We start from the raw sequence: 19,608 nt of genomic DNA on the forward strand, positions 1-19,608 counted from the left end.
TCCTTAAACAATGCCTCTGATTCTTACATAAATCATGATGATGGCCTTTGTCTAAGCTTCCTGAGAGTGTGGTGAAAAGTGGTCCTCAGACTGGTTGTGCTTTTAGAGTGAGGTCAGCAAAGTTGATGCTTTGAGAGTGAACAGTCTGAATTCCAAATAAAACGTGCAGTAGCTTCTGTCAGGTGAGCCTGCTGGAATGCAGGTGGAGCTTCGCTAATCTAAACATTGTGGTTAGATGGGTCAACATCCAACACCGCATGCCTTGTCTGGCACCACAACCTGCTGGATGGGCCTGACTTGTGACATGGTAACACCTCAGTGTTGGACTGTGTTGTCTTTGGCCGAACCTCAACCATAACACGTGTTTGCCAGAGCTGCTGCTGGAACATGTCCGTCTCTGTTGTGTTTGGATGGCTGCAGGGTTTCCATTCTTCTTCCTTCAGTTCTGACTCACATAAACTACAAGTCAAGACTCTAAATCATCGTGTACAGGATAACATTCACCCTCAGGATAAACACACCTCAACCCTGCCCAGCAGTCGCCATGCGGTCTGCTGTCAGCCTGTGGAAAGTTTTTTATGATAATTATGATAATTCATTTGTTTTGTGTTAAAGTTGTCTGTCAGTCAACAGAAAGTTTACCTGCTATGTTTTGATAATGAAATAGTTAGAGCCTGATGATATATTGAGGTATTGCTGGCATACAGTAAATAGTCCTATTTGACTACTGTAGTAATCCATATTATGGCAAGAACCACTCAACAAATGAAAGAGGAACAGCAGTCCATCATCACTTTAAGACATGAAGGTCAGTCTATCTGGATCATTTCAAGAACTCTGAGTGTGTCTTCAAGTACAGTTACAAAAACCATCATCAACGTTCTGATGGAACTGGTTTTCATGAGGACCGCCCCAGGAAAGAAAGACCAATAGTTAGTGCTGCAGAGGAGAAGTCCATCACAGGTACCAGCCTCAGAAATCAACAATTAATGGGCAACTTTCATGGTGGAACTGGTGCAAAGAAACCGTTACTGAGAGAGACCAACAAGAAGAGGAGAACTGCTTGAGCCAAGAAACACAGAATGGACCAGTGAAAATCTTTACTTTGGCATGATGAGTCAGATTCACACACACACACACACACACACACACACACACACACACACACACACACACGGTTTTACTCACTGGAAGGAAAGCAATGGAGTGCTGTGTCAGATGACCTGGCCTCCACAATCACCTGATCTAAACCCAATTGAGATGGTTTGATGAGTTGATGACCACAGAGTGAAGGAAAAGCAGCCAACAAGTGCTCAGCACCTCCAGGTGACGACCTCATGAAGCTGACTGAGAGAACACCAAGAGAGTGAAAAGCTTCCATCAAAGCAAAGAGAAACTGAAATCTAAAACGTATTCTGGTTTGACCACGTGTTATTTCATGTTTTTAATATTATTCTACATGACATAGTGTGCCCAAACTTGTGACTGCTACTGTCTATATCACTGCGTCTGTTCATCCTTTCCCCCACGTCGATATGCTTCATACCTAACCCTCTAATGACTGTGTTCTTTCAGAGCCCTGGAGACCAACAAATACAACCACATTACAGCCACGTACTACCTGCTGGCAGAGAGGATCCTGAGGGAGAAGCAGGAGAAGGAGGTCCAGACCCGCTCCTCCAGTCCCAGCAACATCAAGGCACAGTTCAGGTAAAGACACAGTGACACAGCAAATATTCAGCTCACAGCTCATATTTGAACTTCAAAGATGTCCTTTGCTGTGAAGAGAGTAAGAAATATCTGCGCTCATCATCATATCTGAGTCATGGTCTGAGCAGAGAAGAGGGTAATTGACCTATCTCGCTTCACCGCTTCACACTGCAGCCTGTCTGGCTCCAGCGTGCAGAGCGCAGACACACTTACTTAAGACTGGGTTACATCTCCAAAGGTTTCATTTCCATTTCTGGGTTCACCGGGCCTCCACCTGCCGGGCTCAGGGGAGACACAGCAGAGGAAATAGTTTGAACCATCAACACATTCTTCACAGTGTTTTCCATCCGGACTTTAGTCTCCTCCATGTTCCATCATCATTCCAAGTCCATTCTTCCTGTTTATTGGTGAGCTAAGTGATGACATTTCCACTCCAGTCCACCTTCATGATGGTCATTTATCCCCTTTAGCTGTCAATGTATTTCCTCCTTGCTTTCCTGCCAACATTGTTCCTCTTTAAGAGGAAGAGCAGAGCTGGACGCTTCTACAAGGAGAGGAACAAATAAGGAAGAGAGGAGTGAGGAGGATTCAGCAGGGACAGCTGTGGTTGTGAAACACTGGCACGAGTCCCTCCACAGAGCGCACAAGTCCAAGAAATCCTTTAATCAGCCAATTTAAAGAATCGTTGTTTATTTATGCCGCATGTCTGCTCTTCTAATCACTCAAGAATAATGCAGAGTGGAAGGACGTGAGGGGAACGTCATGTTCTAGAGTTGTTTAAGAGTATTTAGCGATGACAGCACAAGCTCCCCTCAAGACGAGACACAAGTGTGACATGAGTCATTAGATTTTCCACACACAGCATGTACATAGCAACAGTGAGCAGCTCAAACACTGACGCTACCTGCATCAGTGTTTGGACCTTCCTGATGAGTGAAGGCTGTGACTGTGTCCTCCTCCTCTGTCCTCACGCCCGAAGCTTCTTCAAAGTCCTCATCAGTGAAGCTGAAGCGTCACAGCGCTGTAGGGTCCAGAACACACTCTGTAATGTGTTTAAGGGAGACCTCTGCTGATTGGCTAGGACTGGCCCAAATACCAGGGGCTGTTCCACTGTGCGCACACCCACACACATCCTCAAAACTGGATTTTTTTTTTATCAGTTTTTTTAAACGGTGCTTAAACACAAGTTGTGTCTCACTGTGGGCAAGACCCCTATCAGACAGATTACAGTGTGTGTGTGTGTGAGAGTGTGTGAGAGTGTGTCCAAGATAAGCCGCCTGAATTTAAACTCCACTCTGTTTTGGCCTTGGGTTCACATGGAGGGAACATTTAACACTTTTGCCTTCGCTGCACAGCCAGAGTGGACGAGCTGTAAGTTCAGCCAATCACAGAGCAGCTCTATCAGTCAGGAGCTGCTACTAACGATTATTGTCATTATCCATTAATCTCCATTAGTTGATTAGTTGTTAAGGTCACAAAATGTCAGAAACGGGTTGATCACTGTTTCCAAGGTGACGTCCTCCAATGACACAGCACAAAGATCTTCAGTGCACTGTCATAGAGGACAAGGAGAGCAGGAAGTCTTCAGAATTGAGGAGCTGTAATTATGTTGAGGTTGTCAGATGACCTAGAACATGGGACCCAGAGTCAATGCTGCTTAATAAATAAATGAATAAATTCTAATGCAGCTTAAACTTGATGATGCTACATGAGGACGTTCTCTCTCCGGACCTCCTGAAATCAGAATTGACTCCCTCTGACATAGAAGATGTGACTGGAGGTTCAGCCTGCTAGAACTTCTCCTCACCCAGTCACTGCTTGAACTCATAACTTCATCTGAGGACTGAAAGAAGAATAAAGTCAGCATGTTTTGTTTTGGGATTTCTCTGCAGACTACAAATGTGGAAAACAAGTTCAAATGTATCAGTTTCAGACTTCTCCGTCTTAATGTGGACGTAGTCTCTGCCTTGGTTTGTGGGACGTGCGTTCCATCCAACACAGAACTGGCTTTCCTGTCAGTCAGTGTTTTGAGTCTTGTGCTGTCACTGGGGCTGTTTGCTTCCTGCTTTTAAATACTACAAACTTACTGCGGTGAATATGCAGCAGCTTTATTTCTTTAAATATGCCAGACTACAATGTATCTGCTGTCTTCACACAAACACAAAGTTCAGCTTGGTATAGTCATTTTCAAGTCTCTTGACCTCTGACCTCCACATATCAGATTTAAAATGAGGTCTGCGGTGTCCCCTTTATGCTGACTCCATGCAGCTTTAGACAAAACACATGCACTCTTTGCATGCAGTCTAAATATTTTTGGCCTTTTGTGTTTGAATATTTCTGCATACTGAGCTCCCTGAACAGTATTAGAATCTCATGAACTGGCTCTGACTGGAAAGCTGAGACTCTTGTGGGTTCAATGAGCCTAACAGTGTTCATGTGTGATGGTGATCATTTCCATGGTAGCCGTGGGTTGTTGTTGTTTTTAAATTTGATCTCACTGTATGAAATGACCCGTTGTGACCTCTAAGATAATCACAGCCTGATGGAAGTGTCCGAGCACAGACTGAAGGCTGAGAGCGCTCAGAGGATAGACGGCTTTCCTCGATGTGCGGACAGTAAGAGGGAATCTGAGCAGCATGCAGGAGAGAAGTGCTTGCCAAAAAATACAATTCTTCTTCTACAATTCTTCTTGATCCCAAATCACAGCATGAATCTTTGTGTTTGTCTTCACGTGTTACTTTGGAGGATGTCTGACCTTTCTTCATCACCTTTGAGTTGTTAAATTGTTACATTTTGCACCATATCTGTGCAACAAATGATATCAACCATACATGAAGCCTGAGCCGTTTAGAGAGAAGACACTGAACAGAACAGGTTTATTGATCACGTTCATGTGATATTCAGGCTCACACACAGCTCTTCAGACTAATCATCTTTACAAACTCTGTTCCCGTTCTTCTTCTTCTTCTTCTTCTTCTTCTTCTTCTTCTTCTTCTTCTTCTTCTTCTTCTTCTTGGTCTGAGCACACGTCGCATCACTCACTGTCAGCTCAGCTAACAGTGCAAACAGACAGAGAGCACGGCCTCTGTGCAGCACAGCGATTAGGCGATGCCAAGCAGCGTAAACATAAATGACCTGAAATCAGAATCACTTGTTAAAGGGTCCTGACTTCAAACGAAGTGAGAGCGCAGTGGAGGCACATTCTTTTTTGTTTATCTCACTCGGGTCAGAAAGAATGTGGTTTGACAGTTGCATGTTGCAGCAGAACAACTCCCTGCAGCCCCACTCGCCTGCAGACAATCTGTGTTTGTGTGCATAATGTGTGGTATACCTCTGGGGGAAGGTTTTAACCACCAAAGACCAAAGCAAACTGTCTCGTCTCTACAGGCAGTCCTGGCCCACCAGAGTTGACATGCACCAGGACATCGAGGACAGCCTGGCAGCCTCCTCCATCTCCCACGCCGGAGGACCTCAGTCTCCGGCCCGTAGCGCTGAGAACCTTCTTAACGGACACCGCTCCAAAGGTTTGATGGAGCTGGGCCGACGAGAGGAAACAGTGACCGACTCTGCAGGGCCGCCAGCACAGGTACCATCATCTTCATCAACGACCGTATGAAATAAGTTTTGGTCCGGTTTGTTTCATGTGGATCTTTCTGTTTTTCTTCTCATTCCAGGGAGCCTGTGCTGCCACACCGGCTCCTGGTTCTGGTTCTGGAAGCATCAGAGCCCCCACACCATCCCCCACAGCAGCAGCCAAGCAGAGAACCTGCCTGTTCAGGTCTGACAGATCTGGATTTTCAAGTTCTAACGTGAAGTGTTCTTTTCTGATCTTGTAAATGAAGTCAAATCAATCGTGTTATTTTTCAGGGTGGAGGAGGATGAAGAGGAGGAGGAAGAGCAGGATCCGTCTCCCCTCCCGACCCAGGTGATCCTACGCCGCAAGCCCCCCTCCATCACCAACCGCCTCACCTCCAGGAAGAGCGCCCCGGTGCTCAACCAGATCTTTGAGGAGGAGGGCGAGTCGGACGACGACTTCGATATGGACGAGGGCCTGCCGCCCAAACTCAGCCGCCTCAAGATGAACATAGCCGGTAACGCCGGCAGCATGAGCTCGGGGGCTGGCTCCTCCTCGTCCCCGGGGGCCACGCAGAAGCGCTACCACCGACGCAAGAGCCAGGGTAGGGGGTCATCGTGTTCGAGCTCCGAGACGAGCGACGACGACTCGGAGAGCCACCGGAGGCGTCTGGATAAAGACTCAGGCTTCGGTTACGGCTGGAACAGAAGGGACAGCAGCGAGGGGCCGCCCGGCAGCTCGGGGGGCAATGGGGGAGGCAGCAGCTCGGGTCAGAGCAAACCTCCCGGAGAGGGAGGGGGAACCTCTGGTCCTGACAGGGGGAGTCCACCTGGAGGGGGTGGGAATGGAGGAGGCGGTGGTGGTGACGGTGGTGGAGGGGGCAGTGGAGGAGGCGGAGGGGGCAACAAAGGACAGGACAGCCCCTCCAGTTGTTGTAACAACAGTAGCACTACTAACCCCTCCCTCAGCGCGCTGCCCCGCTCGTCCCGCACGGCCAGCCGCAGCACCGAGCTGGTGGAGAGCCTGAAGCTGATGAGTTTGTGCCTCAGCTCCCAGCTGCAGCACCACCGCGGCGGGCGGGGGGGTCGAGGTGGAGGTGGAGGAGGAGGGGGGAAGTTCATCATAGACCCTCGCAGCCTCTCAGGAGGGAGCGTGAAAATCCAGGAGAAATCAGCCTGGAGGATGTGCATCGGCTCCACCGGGAGCCTGGACACCATCACCCTCCCCACCACCAACGCCACCACCACCACTCTGCCTCGCACACATGCCGCGCAGCAGCACCAGCACCACCACCACCACCACCACCATCACCATCACCACCGTAAAACAGCGCCGCATGGCCCGGGGTCGGGCGGCGGGGACGCTCACAGCAACCTGAGCACTTTGAAAAACGGCATGCTTCAACTACCTCTGTGTGAGAAGACCATCTCCGTCAACATCCAGCGGGGCGGGGGCTCCAGGGATGGCCTGCTCTGTACCTCAGCTCCGGCCAGCTGCTGCCAGGTCATCTGAAGCCCCCCGCCCCATGACACCCCCTGCGGACCATCAGCCCTCACCACCGCCACCACAACCAGCTGAAGACCAAGCTTCTCCCTCCACGTTCACCTCTCCACCTGCTGCTCATCACTCCTCCTCCGCGTAACGCCGTCTTGTGTTTAGCTGTAGCAGAAAGCTGACCTCACATCAGCTCAGCATGGACGCCGTGCATCCTGCTGCTCCGAGCGCCGCGTGACTCCGTACGCCTCATTTGTTCCGTTCATACGTCTGCGCGTTGTTTTTTGTTCAGCTGCACTTCACGTTAGTCAACTAACACCGTTTACAACAACATGATGCTGTGTGACGCTAACTGGACATAGAATAGAAACACTGTGGGAGAAGTTCACTTTCTTTTAGCTGCAACAGAGTGTGTGTGTGTGTGTGTGTGTCCCAAATATTTTGAGAAAAATGTTTCAATGTTGAGCTTAAAGTCAGAGTACAAACCTGTTGTCTTTGCATTCAGCTTCGGTTAAAAATTTCACAGTTTCTCCAAAAAAGTTTCATATTTTCTAAAAGTTCAAACTAAAGTTAGTTTGTTGTGATTTTGTGAGGAAACACATTTCAAGAACAAAGTCTTAAAAAATGAGATTACAGATGAGAAATCTACATTTTCCTTCTCTGAACGTCGTGACTTTAACTTTTTTATGACTTCAATCATCAGTTGTTAATGGATTCGTTGTTGAAATACGTCTTTCTAGACTTTTTTTATAAACTTGACTGGATTCTTACAACTTTATCCTCAACACACTCAACGTTTTCTCAAAATATGTCAAATATTTTTACCGTTGATGTCAGTTTGTGTACTGTCGTAGTTGGCAGCAGGTGGTTGGAGTGGTGGACTGTAGCGCTGGGGGAGGTGGAGGAGGAGGAGGAGGGAGGTGAAGCATCTCCATGTCAATCCAGACAAACATCCTTCCTTCACCTCCGCCCTCTGCTCCCCTCTGAGCGAGTGAATCCACGCACGTATTCTGACTCCATATTTATGTTTTTAGCGTTTTTTAAAAAATATTACGTCTTGTCCATTAAATTCAGCTCCGTGCACTCGCCAGCTGCAACGTTATCTGTCAGAAACCCCTTTAAATTTTCGGACGAGCGTCTCTCTGCAGAGGCGACACAGTTTTGAGCTGTGCGCCCGGACGGGAAGAGAAAACCCTGGTGGTCGGTTGCAGCGTGTGCACTCCACTGTGGCAGCAAATGGGTGGCAACACTGATACTGTAGCGGAAAATGCTAATCACCAACACGTTTGGAAATGTTACTGCTGAGCGTCTATTTAAAATGAGGTATTCTTGTTTTTGAATTCATATTTTTAATGTTTTTGCTGGTAGAGAACGTCAGTCACGTCTTGTCTTGTGTGTGGAAACACAAACACTACCAACACCCGAGTAATCTGTTCTGTTTTTGACCTCTGCTGGTTTTTCTTGTAGTCCCACCTGCACCCACACGTCACCCAAAGCTTTACTGCATGTGGGTGCAGCGTGTCGACTCGTGTATCGAGTGTGTATATATACAGTATGTTCAAAAGTAAAGTTTATTTTTAAAACTTGTCCTTTTTTTTTTTTTTAAATATCTGCTGTTTGAAAATGTTCGACGGGGGCGACCTGTGTGTCGCCTCATCAGTCAGACGGAGTGTGTGTGTGTGTGTGTGTGTGTGTGTACCAGGTAAATCAGTAGGACCTCACTTGGAGAAAAAGTCGTGACTTCCAGCTTTTAAAGGAGCTGGCCAAGAGACGAACAAATGAAAGACAGGAAAGGGGGAAACGGGGAAATTCTTTAAGGGCATTGGCAATAAGCTATACCGTGTGTTGCAGCTATCTGTACAGAAACATTTTCATTAGTTTCATTTTTAAATTCCAAACCTACAAATGGCCACATTGGACTGAAAAGAGAGAGACAAAAAAAAGGAAAGCTATGTTTGAAATATTTTTAGTTCTTTTATTTTTTGGTAGTTGTCTTGAGTTTTCTTTTAAAAAACCAAATGTAAATAGAGATGTAAATATGGTGCTCTTTATCTAGAACAGCCGAGTGAACCCTTTGGTGCATAGCTGTACAGTAATCTAGCCTTATGATAATAGTAATACTGTATGGGTGTCTCAGCTAAAAATAAAGCCGTGTGAGGAAAAAATGACACGATTCTATTCATACTGTCAGGTCTCTTTGACTGTTGTCTTACTCAGCTGTATCCAGGTGAATGACGTGCATGTGTTTCAATGTTTGACATTCAGTGACACAGACGAGAGAGAATCAGCCACAGAAATGTTATTGGACCAAAAAAAGAAAAAAGAAAAAAACAACAGAAGAAAAAGAAACAGGAAGAAAAGAAAAAAGATGGAACTGACAGAAATATTCAGTGTATTATTCTGTAGTTGATACCTGTTGTCAGAAGTTACATATAGCTATGGTAATATCCAAAAATAAAATGTGGAATACTGTCTCGTACGTGTGTGTGTGTGTTCTTTGAGTTCTTCTTATCAAACAGAACAAACCTGAAGTGACTGAGCGTCTCATTAAGCACCATGAGGTCAACATTTGAATGTGTCCTTTCTATGTTTATGACCAGACGCCTGCAAAACTAACATTCCAAACGACAGTGCACTCAGCCTCAGATGTGTTTGCATTAAATATTAGCATGTTGGCCTTAGATTAACTTAGTCCCTCATTCTGCCACTTGCTGCAAACACAACTTGGAGTTCTGCTAAAGAAAATGTAAATGAGTTCTTGTTTCCGTCCATATCGTAATGTGAAGATCAGGAGTCGGTTCAGGAGACTGGTGTTGCCAATCTTCTAGAAGATGCAACAAGAGGTAACGAAAAGAGAGCAGCAGTATGACAGCAATGTGACATCTGTGTTTGGTTCATGTATTAACATCATGGGTGGATCATAGACTCATGAGGAAACAGCTGATCATAAATGTGACTTTAAGTAGAGCTGTGGGCCAGAAAACCAAAACAATGAGCTGAGAGGTGCTAAAATGCAACATAGATTTGGAAGCCAGTTTCAGTCACTTTAGGCTTACGTGTCATTTGACACATTATTGATATAAAGATATGAATCAGTGCAGCTTTATAATCAGGTTGGAACATTGTGATGAAGTCTGAGACTCCTGGCTGTGATCCAGGTCACTGAAGGTGTTGAAAAGCAGTCAGCGGTGATTAACATGCGACATGACACTTTTACTCTATGCTCACCACTCAGGTGACCCAGAAGCTTCCAGAGCAGATGGCACAGAGTTTATTCCGAGCTGATCTTTCTATGAACTCGCCTCTTTATTTCCTCACACACACACTAACACTACAAACATACAGCTGGACACACATTTAATTTCCTTCTTCATACATTTATTTAAGCTCTGAGGTTTCCATCCACTTTATTCTCCACATCAGTTTAGATACAGTATGTAAATACAGAGGACTGTGTGTGCAGAGCATAGAAAAACAAACATTGCATTTCAAGGCACCAGGGGTGTTAGAGAGTGCACGGTTTAACTAGAAGTCAAGGAGCAGACCCCGGACACGACACATGCTAAGATAAGACAGCCCGACAATCAACGGCTGACATGAACTCTGTGTGGAGGTGAAGAAAAGTTTGAATACATGACCACTCAATACTTCTGATTATTTCAGTACCACCACATTTATTGCATTAAACATTTCACTTTAGCTCTGAAACACTCTAGGCATCGAGGTCTTCAGTCACACGGACCACATGACTGACAGACTGTAACCTGATAGGACAGAGCTCTGTTCAGACTCCACTGACTCTACCTTAGCAGCCCGGAGCAAGTTAGAGTTTTTTAAATCATGATTTTAATTTGTTTTGACTTGATTAGGTGTCATTAGATTTTCTGCACATGCTTCCATATCTGAAGTGCAAAACTCAAACTGAGAATACAGTATGCTGATAAAGTAAAAGCAGCTTTAATACTTGGAGATAGTGAGCATCAGTTGAACTGATTTAACTGTCAGCGAGGACAGTCACTGATTAGATGGAGGCTATGGTGAAGCTGGCTAACTGTGTTTGCACCACCACCCTGAAGAGTCAACCCTAACCCTTTTTATCCAACCCTAACCCTAACCTATAACAATGATTCTAAACAACCTTTCTAATGTGCATAATCCCAAAACACAGTACTGGTTAAACCCAAAGTGACTTCAGTGGTTTAAGAAGAGAACTTTCAATAACAGTCTCTGAATATAAAATATTATTTGTTACAGTATATGTCATAATACAGCATCAAATGTATCCCAATTATCCCATTATGTATTCAACATCCCAAAATAAAACCTCATAACTATATTTCATAACACATCTGATACACAGCAGTCACCTCTTCCTCCGTTTGCTGTTTCTCCTGTAACCCCGCCCCCTTCAGCGATGCAGTGAAGACATTGCAGATAAAGAGCGCACACAAACTGAAAAATAACATGTGACTGTGTTGTAATACATACGTGTACATGTGTGTAAACAACAGTGTGATGCCTTAAAGCTGTGTGAAGCGGCAGCCTGTCTCGGTCAGAATCTGCAGGCCCTCCTCTCCTCCTCACTGGACCACCTTGCTGAGCTCCGAGGTTTCGAGCATTTTCTGAAACACACGAAGAAGAACAGCAGCGAGTTCATGAGGATGTGTTTGAGTGCAGACAGGTGCAGAGTGTGTGTTTGTGTGTGTGTGATGAGCTGGCATCCATCCTGCTTTGTTAGCTGTGCAGAAACCCACCTACCCAGGAGCCTTCTGGCTCAATGTGATAATGTGTGAGTTCCCACGAGGGTTTGTGTTCATCCGTGTACTGTTTACAGGAAAACACCAACGGCTTGGCTGTTCGTCTCACTGCTAACCTTCAAGATTACTCTGGGTTTAGTACAGTGTGAGTCTTTTTGGTGATTCTGGACACTGGTTTGTGTCATTAATAATGACACTGACACATCAAGATCTTTGCTGAGATCAGACACAGACTAATCAAATTACTACGGCGTTGGTCCTTGGATTGATTCTTGCATCTTGGCATTGATTCTACAAGTCTGAATTCTACTGCAGAGATCAAACAGTTTGGTGTTTTAATGATGGTTGTAGTGATCACTGTTGGACACGTCAGTCCAAAGTCTCTGAGCACTTGGTTTTCATACTCATCAAAGCATGTTGTATAATCCTGATGAAACTATCAGGATAGATGTCTCATTGCAGGATGAAGGTGATTCACACTCTGAACAGCTTTGACCCTTCACTCACAGCAGATCCACATGTGGAGAACATGATGAAGGATGACTCATCTGACAGTCTCATCACGTCCTGCACTGACCTCTCGGATACCTGAGCTCTGTTGTTTTTTCTCACTTGCTGAAGAGCATCGCGCTCATCAAATGTGCAACCTCCATGTCTGAGCCTCTTTACTGATGATGTCTGACCCACAGATCGAAACGCATATGTCACTTGTCACTGTTGAAACACAAGCTAGTTAAGCAGTGACGTCCATCTTTTTCTCTTGCCATCTTGATACAAAGTCGGAATCGACTGGTAGAGCAGCCGCCCCATGTACAAAGGCTCAGTCACTGCTACGGCAGCCCAGGGTTCAAATCCGACCTGTGGCTCTTTCCCGCATGTTATTCCCCATCTCTGTCTCCCGACATTCCTGTCACTCTTCAGCTGTCTCTATACAATAAAGCTCAAAAACACACTCCATATATATACACTAAATTCACAAAGACTACACACTGACACAGGAGGAGGCCAGAGAAGTGGAGGGAGCAGAGTAGCAGCGAGGATGCAGAGCTCAGAGCTGTTGTATGCAGACTGAACAAGCACCAGATGTTTAGGTGGAGCTCCTGTTGATGGACAGGTGATGAGTGCATGCTACATGTTAGAAATGGACTTTTGTGGCCGCCTGAACCTCTCCAAACTAGAATCTAGAACTAGAATCATGGAGCCATGCATGTAGTTTGTTCATTTGCTGCTGACAGTGATGTGTCTTTCCGGATCTGAAGTCCTGGTTACTGTCTTAACAGTTTCATATATTTGACAAGTAAAGACCGGTGGAAGAATCCATCATATGTCTCATAATGAGTTTTCTTTGCAGCGTCCTCAGGGGTAGATTGTGCTCAGCCTCTGACAAATGAAGAGGTCGTAAACTCTGACAATGTAAACAGGTAGCACAGCCAGTCAGAGGTTTACTGGCTGGTGCTACCTGTTTCATAAGTGGCCCAGAGGCAGAGTGTCTCTTTCTATTTCCCCAAATGACATTAAGTCCTGAGCAGTGCTTTTAAAATAGCATTTACACGTGAGCAGCACAGCAGCTCTGCAGGGTCTGGACAGTCTCAGGCAGATGGAGTCTGTCACGGATGGAGGTTTGGATCGTACGGAAACATACAGGAATGGCGGTCAGGTATTGTTTGTGGCGCTCTGCTGACAGCACATGTCTCAGAGAGGATCATGGGTCATCGGGAGCGCGAGAGCGGAGCTCGACGCCATCGATGCGGGCTGGAGTTACATTGTAAGCAAAAACCTGATCCTGAAACACAGATCGGATCTTTTCACAGCTGTCCAAACAAGCAGAGGTCTGTCCACAAGGTCAGGCAGGAGTGCAGAGAGCCAGTCTGTAAACGTGAAGATGTAGCAGACAGTAGAGACAGTTCCGGGTTGCTCTTTAATAAATTACAGTCCCCGACTTTGAAGGCGCCCCTCTTCCCTACATGCTGATCTTGGCAGAGTGACTTTTTAATCAATTAATTCCTTCATGCTTCTGGCAAAACGCAAAGCGAGTTAAATTGGATGTTATTAAAGTTTCTGTCCCGCAGACCGATCCACAGGGGGTTTGTGCTGAGCCAGCCGTTCGGCTTCAGAGCTGATTCTTCAGGGGCAGCCGAGGGGTTAAACACAAGCTGACTCCCACAGGAACACAGAGGGGCAATTCAATCACTGCAGTAACAAGCAGAAATACTTAATGTCCACATAGATAATCAACAGCCTGGATTCAGACTCCATCTTCAGTCATTTGTAGTGGATTGCATACAGTTTAAGTTCAGTCTGACAATGCACACTAAGAGAACCTACACTGCTGTTTGGATGATTAGAACTTTCTTTTGGCACTTCTCGTGAATTATTAGACTTCAGTCCACATAAAGAGCAGAACACCTGAGGAGTTCAGATCTTTACACATTCTCCAAAGGACCTTTTGACTTTTTCCTAATGCAAACTGAGGCTCTAAGGTAGTTCTACTGATGTCAACACAGTAATATTCAAACAGAACAATGGTTGGAGGACGCTGTCTCACAGGGTTTCACAGAGTTGTTAGTAAAGAAATGTTTAAGTCTTTACACACTCACACAAGTAATGACCCCAGTCAGTGAGTGACACGAGTATCAGATCAGTGCAAAGCCCAGGAATCAAATCAGGATTAAAAGTCAGAAGAAATGAACTGAGTAGATTTATAATTTAAATGTACTACAAGTTACTGTGCCAAAGAGCTGAACTTCAGTTGGGTCCAGTCTGGCAGAGTGTAGACTTCAGCATATTACAGCAGCTACACAGAAAATCCATTCCTGTTGGCTTCAGGGTGTGTCTTATCTTCAGACAGCCAAACTGCTCTGATGCAGCGTCAGAGTTCTGAAATAATTAGAATAATTAGAATAAGAGCTGACAGTTGACACCTTTTACTCTGCTGTAGCGTGTACTTCAAGCTGCCAACATGAAGTTCATATTTGTACAGATAAAGTGAATAAACATGAGTGCTGACCTCTCACTGCTTCACAGCTCCTCCAATGACAACATTTGCTGCTTTTCTCTAGAAATCTTTGTAGGACTATCATTTTATAGGACTAAAGCGTCCATCAATGATGGGAACAGTTCCCTGCCGGTTCCACCATGATGGTGGGAGAATTGATAGTAAAGAACAAACACCTGTAGTCCTGTCTTTGGACGCCGTCTCTCAATAAGCTCACAGCTTGTTGTGGATGAGGCCTTTTGAACACACTGTTCACCCCGCTGTCCTCTGAGGCTCGTCTCTGCAGCCACTCTCTGCTCAACATGTCCTGCTAATTGTCCTGATATGTCAGAACCGATCAGAGAGGAGAAGAAGCAGAACACAAACACAAACACAAACACAAACACACACGCACGCACGCACGCACGCACACACGCACGCACGCACACACACACAGCTCTGCATCTACTGTCTGTCTGGGTTTATTGAACCCTCGGTGTGGGCTCTCAGGACGCTGTGTCAGCATTATTAAAGCTACAACTCCTCACTGATTACTTGTCATGATGTGTCACATGTTTCATATGTAAGTGTAATTACTAGATAGTCTGTGCAGTCGTGATGGAGCTGTGTGAGTGCTCTGGGATGTTGTGTTTTTCTCTGAAATGACTGTAATGATGTGTCCATGTCCTGGCTAAACGTATGAAGGGTGTGTGTGGAGCTGAGTCTTCCTCTTTGTCACACTGTTGGACTGTTCCTGTAACACCACAGCACCTATCCTTCATTCTCCGTCCTTCATTGTCAAGAAGCCTCTAACCGACATACACAGCTGACATCCTTGGACTCCTCGGATCTTTTGTAGCAGCGAGGTCACAACAACCTGTCTCTGAATGTGGACCAAATAAAACAGATGGTTCTCTGCTGCAGAGAACATCGAGGTCCTGAGTCTGCAGATCACAGAGACCTCACCTGGACAAAAAACACCTCCAGCAACACTGACAGAGCCCAGCAGAGTCTAAGAAAGGCCAGCCTCCCCCCTCCCTTCACACCACCTTCTTCAGAGGGAACACAAAGCTCCAACTTGTGAGAAATCCAACAGACTAGATCAGAACTTCATCAGAACCTGTCTCACAGCCACAGAACTTCAGTTGTGTATGTATGTATGTATGTATGTATGTATGTATGTATGTATGTATGTATGTATGTATGTATGTATGTATGTATGTATGTATGTACATATATACACACACATATATATTTGATATTCTATTAATAATATGTAGGATGCTGCCATCAACCCATTAACTAATGAAGAGATTTAGGATTCTGAGTATGAACATTAGAATTAGCGGCTCATTTGCTGATTGCTCTCACACTCAGAGTTTCACAGAACAGAGAAGATGAAATGAAAAATGGCAGCTGTAAACACAGGAAAATTGTTTTTTAATATTACTTAGTCCATGAAAATTTCGGGAATACTGTCAGAGTTATGCGTGGGTTTCATTAAATGTCATCAAAGTGTGAGTTGTTACCCAGTATGATGGCAGAATAAAAAAACGCTGATTGACGTCTGCACCATCATCTGACTCACTCATGTTTAATTGATTAGAATAGCTAATAGAACAAAATAATGAACTATATATATGAACTAGTGATATATATATTCACCTGCTCGTTAAAGTCCATGTAAAGGCAAGTCTGAGATTTCTTTCAAAATACAACAAATATGTGAAGACACGCTGAGGCCACCCCTAGCAGAGAGACAGAGATGAATTCATCTCGCTCAGTGTTTCAAAGTTAGTCATGTCATTTTCTGAACTCATCTGACACGTTTCAGACACGTACTCACGAGCTGAGAATACTGCTCATTTTTACCTGATTTCAACACCTAATATCATAAACTTGTTGATATTTTTATTCATTCAAATTTGGCTGGGTGGTTCATAACACTTTCTTCTTTGATCTGACAAACTCAGAACACGTCTCAGTCAAAGCTCTAAGTGGACCCACCTTGCATCGTATCACATCCCTTCTGCAGTCTGGCAGAAGGCCACAACTACCCGACTGTAACTGTCTCCCTCAGGCACTCGGGCTCCTCACAACCCCTCGTAACAAACAAGAGGAACAACTTAAAGAAAACTCCCCCACCACCTATTAGAGGGCTCAATAACTTTCAGATCAACATTTCAAAACCAACTAGACTATCAGAGCATCTCCACCCACCCCAGTCACCATCATGGAGAGGGTGTAGAGATTAAAGAGATTAAATTTAGGCATCACTTGCTCCACCTAACACAAAACAAACTAAACTAAGTGAGCCCACAGCGCCCCCTCCTCTCAAACTGTCCGGCTACATGCAAACATTTGTTTCACGCCTCTGAATGTCACCTTTCCAACCTTCTATCCTCTGCCGAGTGAACTCACTGTCACTTTGTCAGCTCACAAAGATCAGTAGAAATCACTTCAGCAACAACTCTTCCCAAACATCTCCCCCTCTCACAGTGCTGCTGCCTGTGCCCGTGTGTCTTCTCCGACGTGTTCAGCGAGATGACATCAAATGGAAAGCTCTCGGCTGTGTCTGCTGTTTGTCTGTCTAATGAAGTCAGGGTGAAGGTATGGAGTGATCTTGTGTTTGCGCTGCTCCGTGGTGACTGATCTGCTCAGATGGCAGCGCAGAGGACGGTGACTTGCAGCTGGTGAGGTGCAGCCAAGAAAGTCACTTGTCGTCTGATCAAGTGTCTCTGTGGGAATCTGAGACCTCTGCACAAGTTTATCCTACACACTGACCTGTGACTGTGTCTGCACACTTCATTCAGCTGCATTAACATTCTAAAGATTGTGTAGGGGGGATTTTAACCAAACACTTCTATCTAACTTTCAAATGTGATTAAGAGTTAATGACAACTCACAGCATCATAAAATCCTACAACACTCAGAGTTTCAGGTTAATTCATACCTCATGCATGTTAATCAGTTCTCCTGTCTCCTGACTAGATTTGTCTGTCACTGTCTGTCCATCCATCGGCTGTACCTGTTTATCCTTTAGAGGGTAGCAGGGGTCAATCATATAGAGACATAGAACCTATACATGTCTCTAGACTGTGGACACTTCAGTCACTGTATTTCTCATAAACTGATGCACATTAATGTTTTATACATTAGTCCTGATCTGTAGCTTTCTTACAGTCAATAGATCACAGACCATCATTGTGTTAGTCCGTCTTCTGACTTTGCTCACAAATATATAGTTCCATTTTTAAGGCTCAGTAGTTTCCTAAAACAACTCCAACAGGACAAAGTGCATTTGTTGGAGACTTTTATTGGCAGAATAATCCACATTTGATAAATCAAAGAGAATATATCAGCTGTGATACACACATAATACTTGTTAGTTGGTTTGGGTCAAGGCCAGCCATATTGTGGGTAAACGTTAGGCAGCAGAGCGTCTTTGGTTAACTAGTGTTACTTTTATATGGTGGGAGTGATGCATTACCAAACAGACTGAGTATTTTGAAACTGCATGTCTGAACACATTGCTGCCTCTCACTGTAAAAGATGCCTGCTGTGTGTAAAACCACATTAGCCTTTAGCCCTGAGCTAACGTCTGCCACCATAAAGAACACAGCGAGCAGCTAATCAGCCAAGAACTGCCAAACCAAAGACAAGCTAATGGAGTCAATGAGGTAATATACAAGTAATATAGAAAACTCGTTATAATTCTCAATATTTTATATTACTGCACCCCAACTTCTTATTCAGAGGCATCGAGAATAATATATTCAAAGCATTGACAGGCAAATCATAATTAAATTGTGACGCTAGTGAAGATTCACACTTCTAAATAAAACAATCATAAAATCTAAAGTAAACTCGGAACCATGATAATTATCTGATAAACAGAATTTGAAGTTTTCTCAGTTAATTTAATGTTAAAACTCCAAATTCATTCAAATAAGCTGTTATAATTCTCTCAGTCCCTGTGGATTAAGGCAGAGTGGATCTGTGAGCTCAGTTCCTCACTCCTCCTGTGTTATTGTTTGAAAATATCTTTTATGGGTGAATTAGTCTGAACACCACAAAAAGGAAATGACATAATCAAAATGGATCCAGTTGTAAAAAGTGCCAAATGTTTCTGCAACAGCTGTTACTTCACTTCCTTCTAAGTAAGCAGTCTGCCACCTGACCTGTGTCTGTCTGCTTCAGTCAATATATTCTAATGAAGTCTAACTACCTTCACTCAGCTCAGTCTGAACGCTCTTCTATGCTGACGTCAAACAAACTGTCGTCTGCTGCAAACAGAGACCATCAACAAGGAGAAATATATTTAATGTTCAGTGACGTCAAGTGTGATGAGGTGACGTATTTACACCATGCTGACTGTTAAATCACCAAAAACTGTTTTTAGTCTTGGTTACAGCTGTGGAAAAAAGGCACTCTTGCTGAATATCCTTTCAAACAGAAAGTGTGTTAGATTACAGATTCACAAACAAACCATCGGTGTTAGGAGGTTAGATGAGGAGTCCAGTGATAATACCATCAGTGACACACAGCGCCCCTTTAATGAAGTCACTCTAGTCTACAAACCAGTATCATCCAAACTCAAAGCCAGAGCTACTCACCCTCCATGGAGCTGTCTCTGCAGAACCAAGAGACCACAGAATGACACAGATCAAACCACACATCACTGGCTGATGGAAGATAAATTATGTGTGTGAGCTGCAGTTTGATTCAACATTATTTTTATTTCCCGGATTAATGTGAACCCATGACCTTCAGTGATCACCTATTGTCTGTGTGTAATCTGTGCTCGGGGGACTGGATCATGTAAAGCCTCCTTCGGGATCAGTGTATGACAAGAGTCAAACCTGTCGAATGTCTACGTGCTGCGCAGCAGCAAGAAACTCTGACGGATGATGAAGCGAAAGACCAGCAGCTCATCAGAGAAGCACTCAGCCCCGTCAGTCCACATCAGACAAATGGCTGCGGTACCCAGCAAGCTAATGCTTTACTGTGGAGCCATATCAATACTATTAACATAATGCACACCATTTGTCTTCAGCAAAGTGGTCTGGGACGGGCTTCAGGAGCCCATTCTGAATGCT

General features: G+C 44.7%; 2 protein-coding genes across 3 annotated transcripts in view; one reads left to right on the forward strand and one right to left on the reverse strand.

Moving 5' to 3' along the window:
• The window catches only part of snrka (SNF related kinase a), a 45,909-nt gene extending 36,657 nt beyond the window's left edge, over positions 1–9,252 (forward strand). Inside the window, exons 5-8 of the mRNA XM_027287176.1 lie at positions 1,576–1,710; positions 5,098–5,296; positions 5,385–5,488; positions 5,578–9,252. Of these exons, the coding sequence (XP_027142977.1) occupies positions 1,576–1,710; positions 5,098–5,296; positions 5,385–5,488; positions 5,578–6,796 (1,657 nt within the window). The 3' untranslated portion in view covers positions 6,797–9,252. The remainder of the gene's footprint in view (positions 1–1,575; positions 1,711–5,097; positions 5,297–5,384; positions 5,489–5,577) is intronic.
• An 882-nt stretch (positions 9,253–10,134) lies between these two features.
• The window catches only part of ano10a (anoctamin 10a), a 32,428-nt gene continuing 22,954 nt past the window's right edge, over positions 10,135–19,608 (reverse strand). The window contains exons 15-16 of one of the 2 annotated variants that reach the window (XM_010748298.3): positions 19,126–19,142; positions 10,135–11,400 (exon numbers count right to left, since the gene is read on the reverse strand). In XM_010748298.3, the coding sequence (XP_010746600.2) occupies positions 11,331–11,400; positions 19,126–19,142 (87 nt within the window). In that variant the 3' untranslated portion in view covers positions 10,135–11,330. The remainder of the gene's footprint in view (positions 11,401–19,125; positions 19,143–19,608) is intronic. The other variant, XM_010748299.3, reaches the window with a different exon arrangement.

The sequence above is a fragment of the Larimichthys crocea genome, chromosome XIII (genome assembly GCF_000972845.2).
Source record: "Larimichthys crocea isolate SSNF chromosome XIII, L_crocea_2.0, whole genome shotgun sequence".
Taxonomy (NCBI): domain Eukaryota; kingdom Metazoa; phylum Chordata; class Actinopteri; family Sciaenidae; genus Larimichthys; species Larimichthys crocea.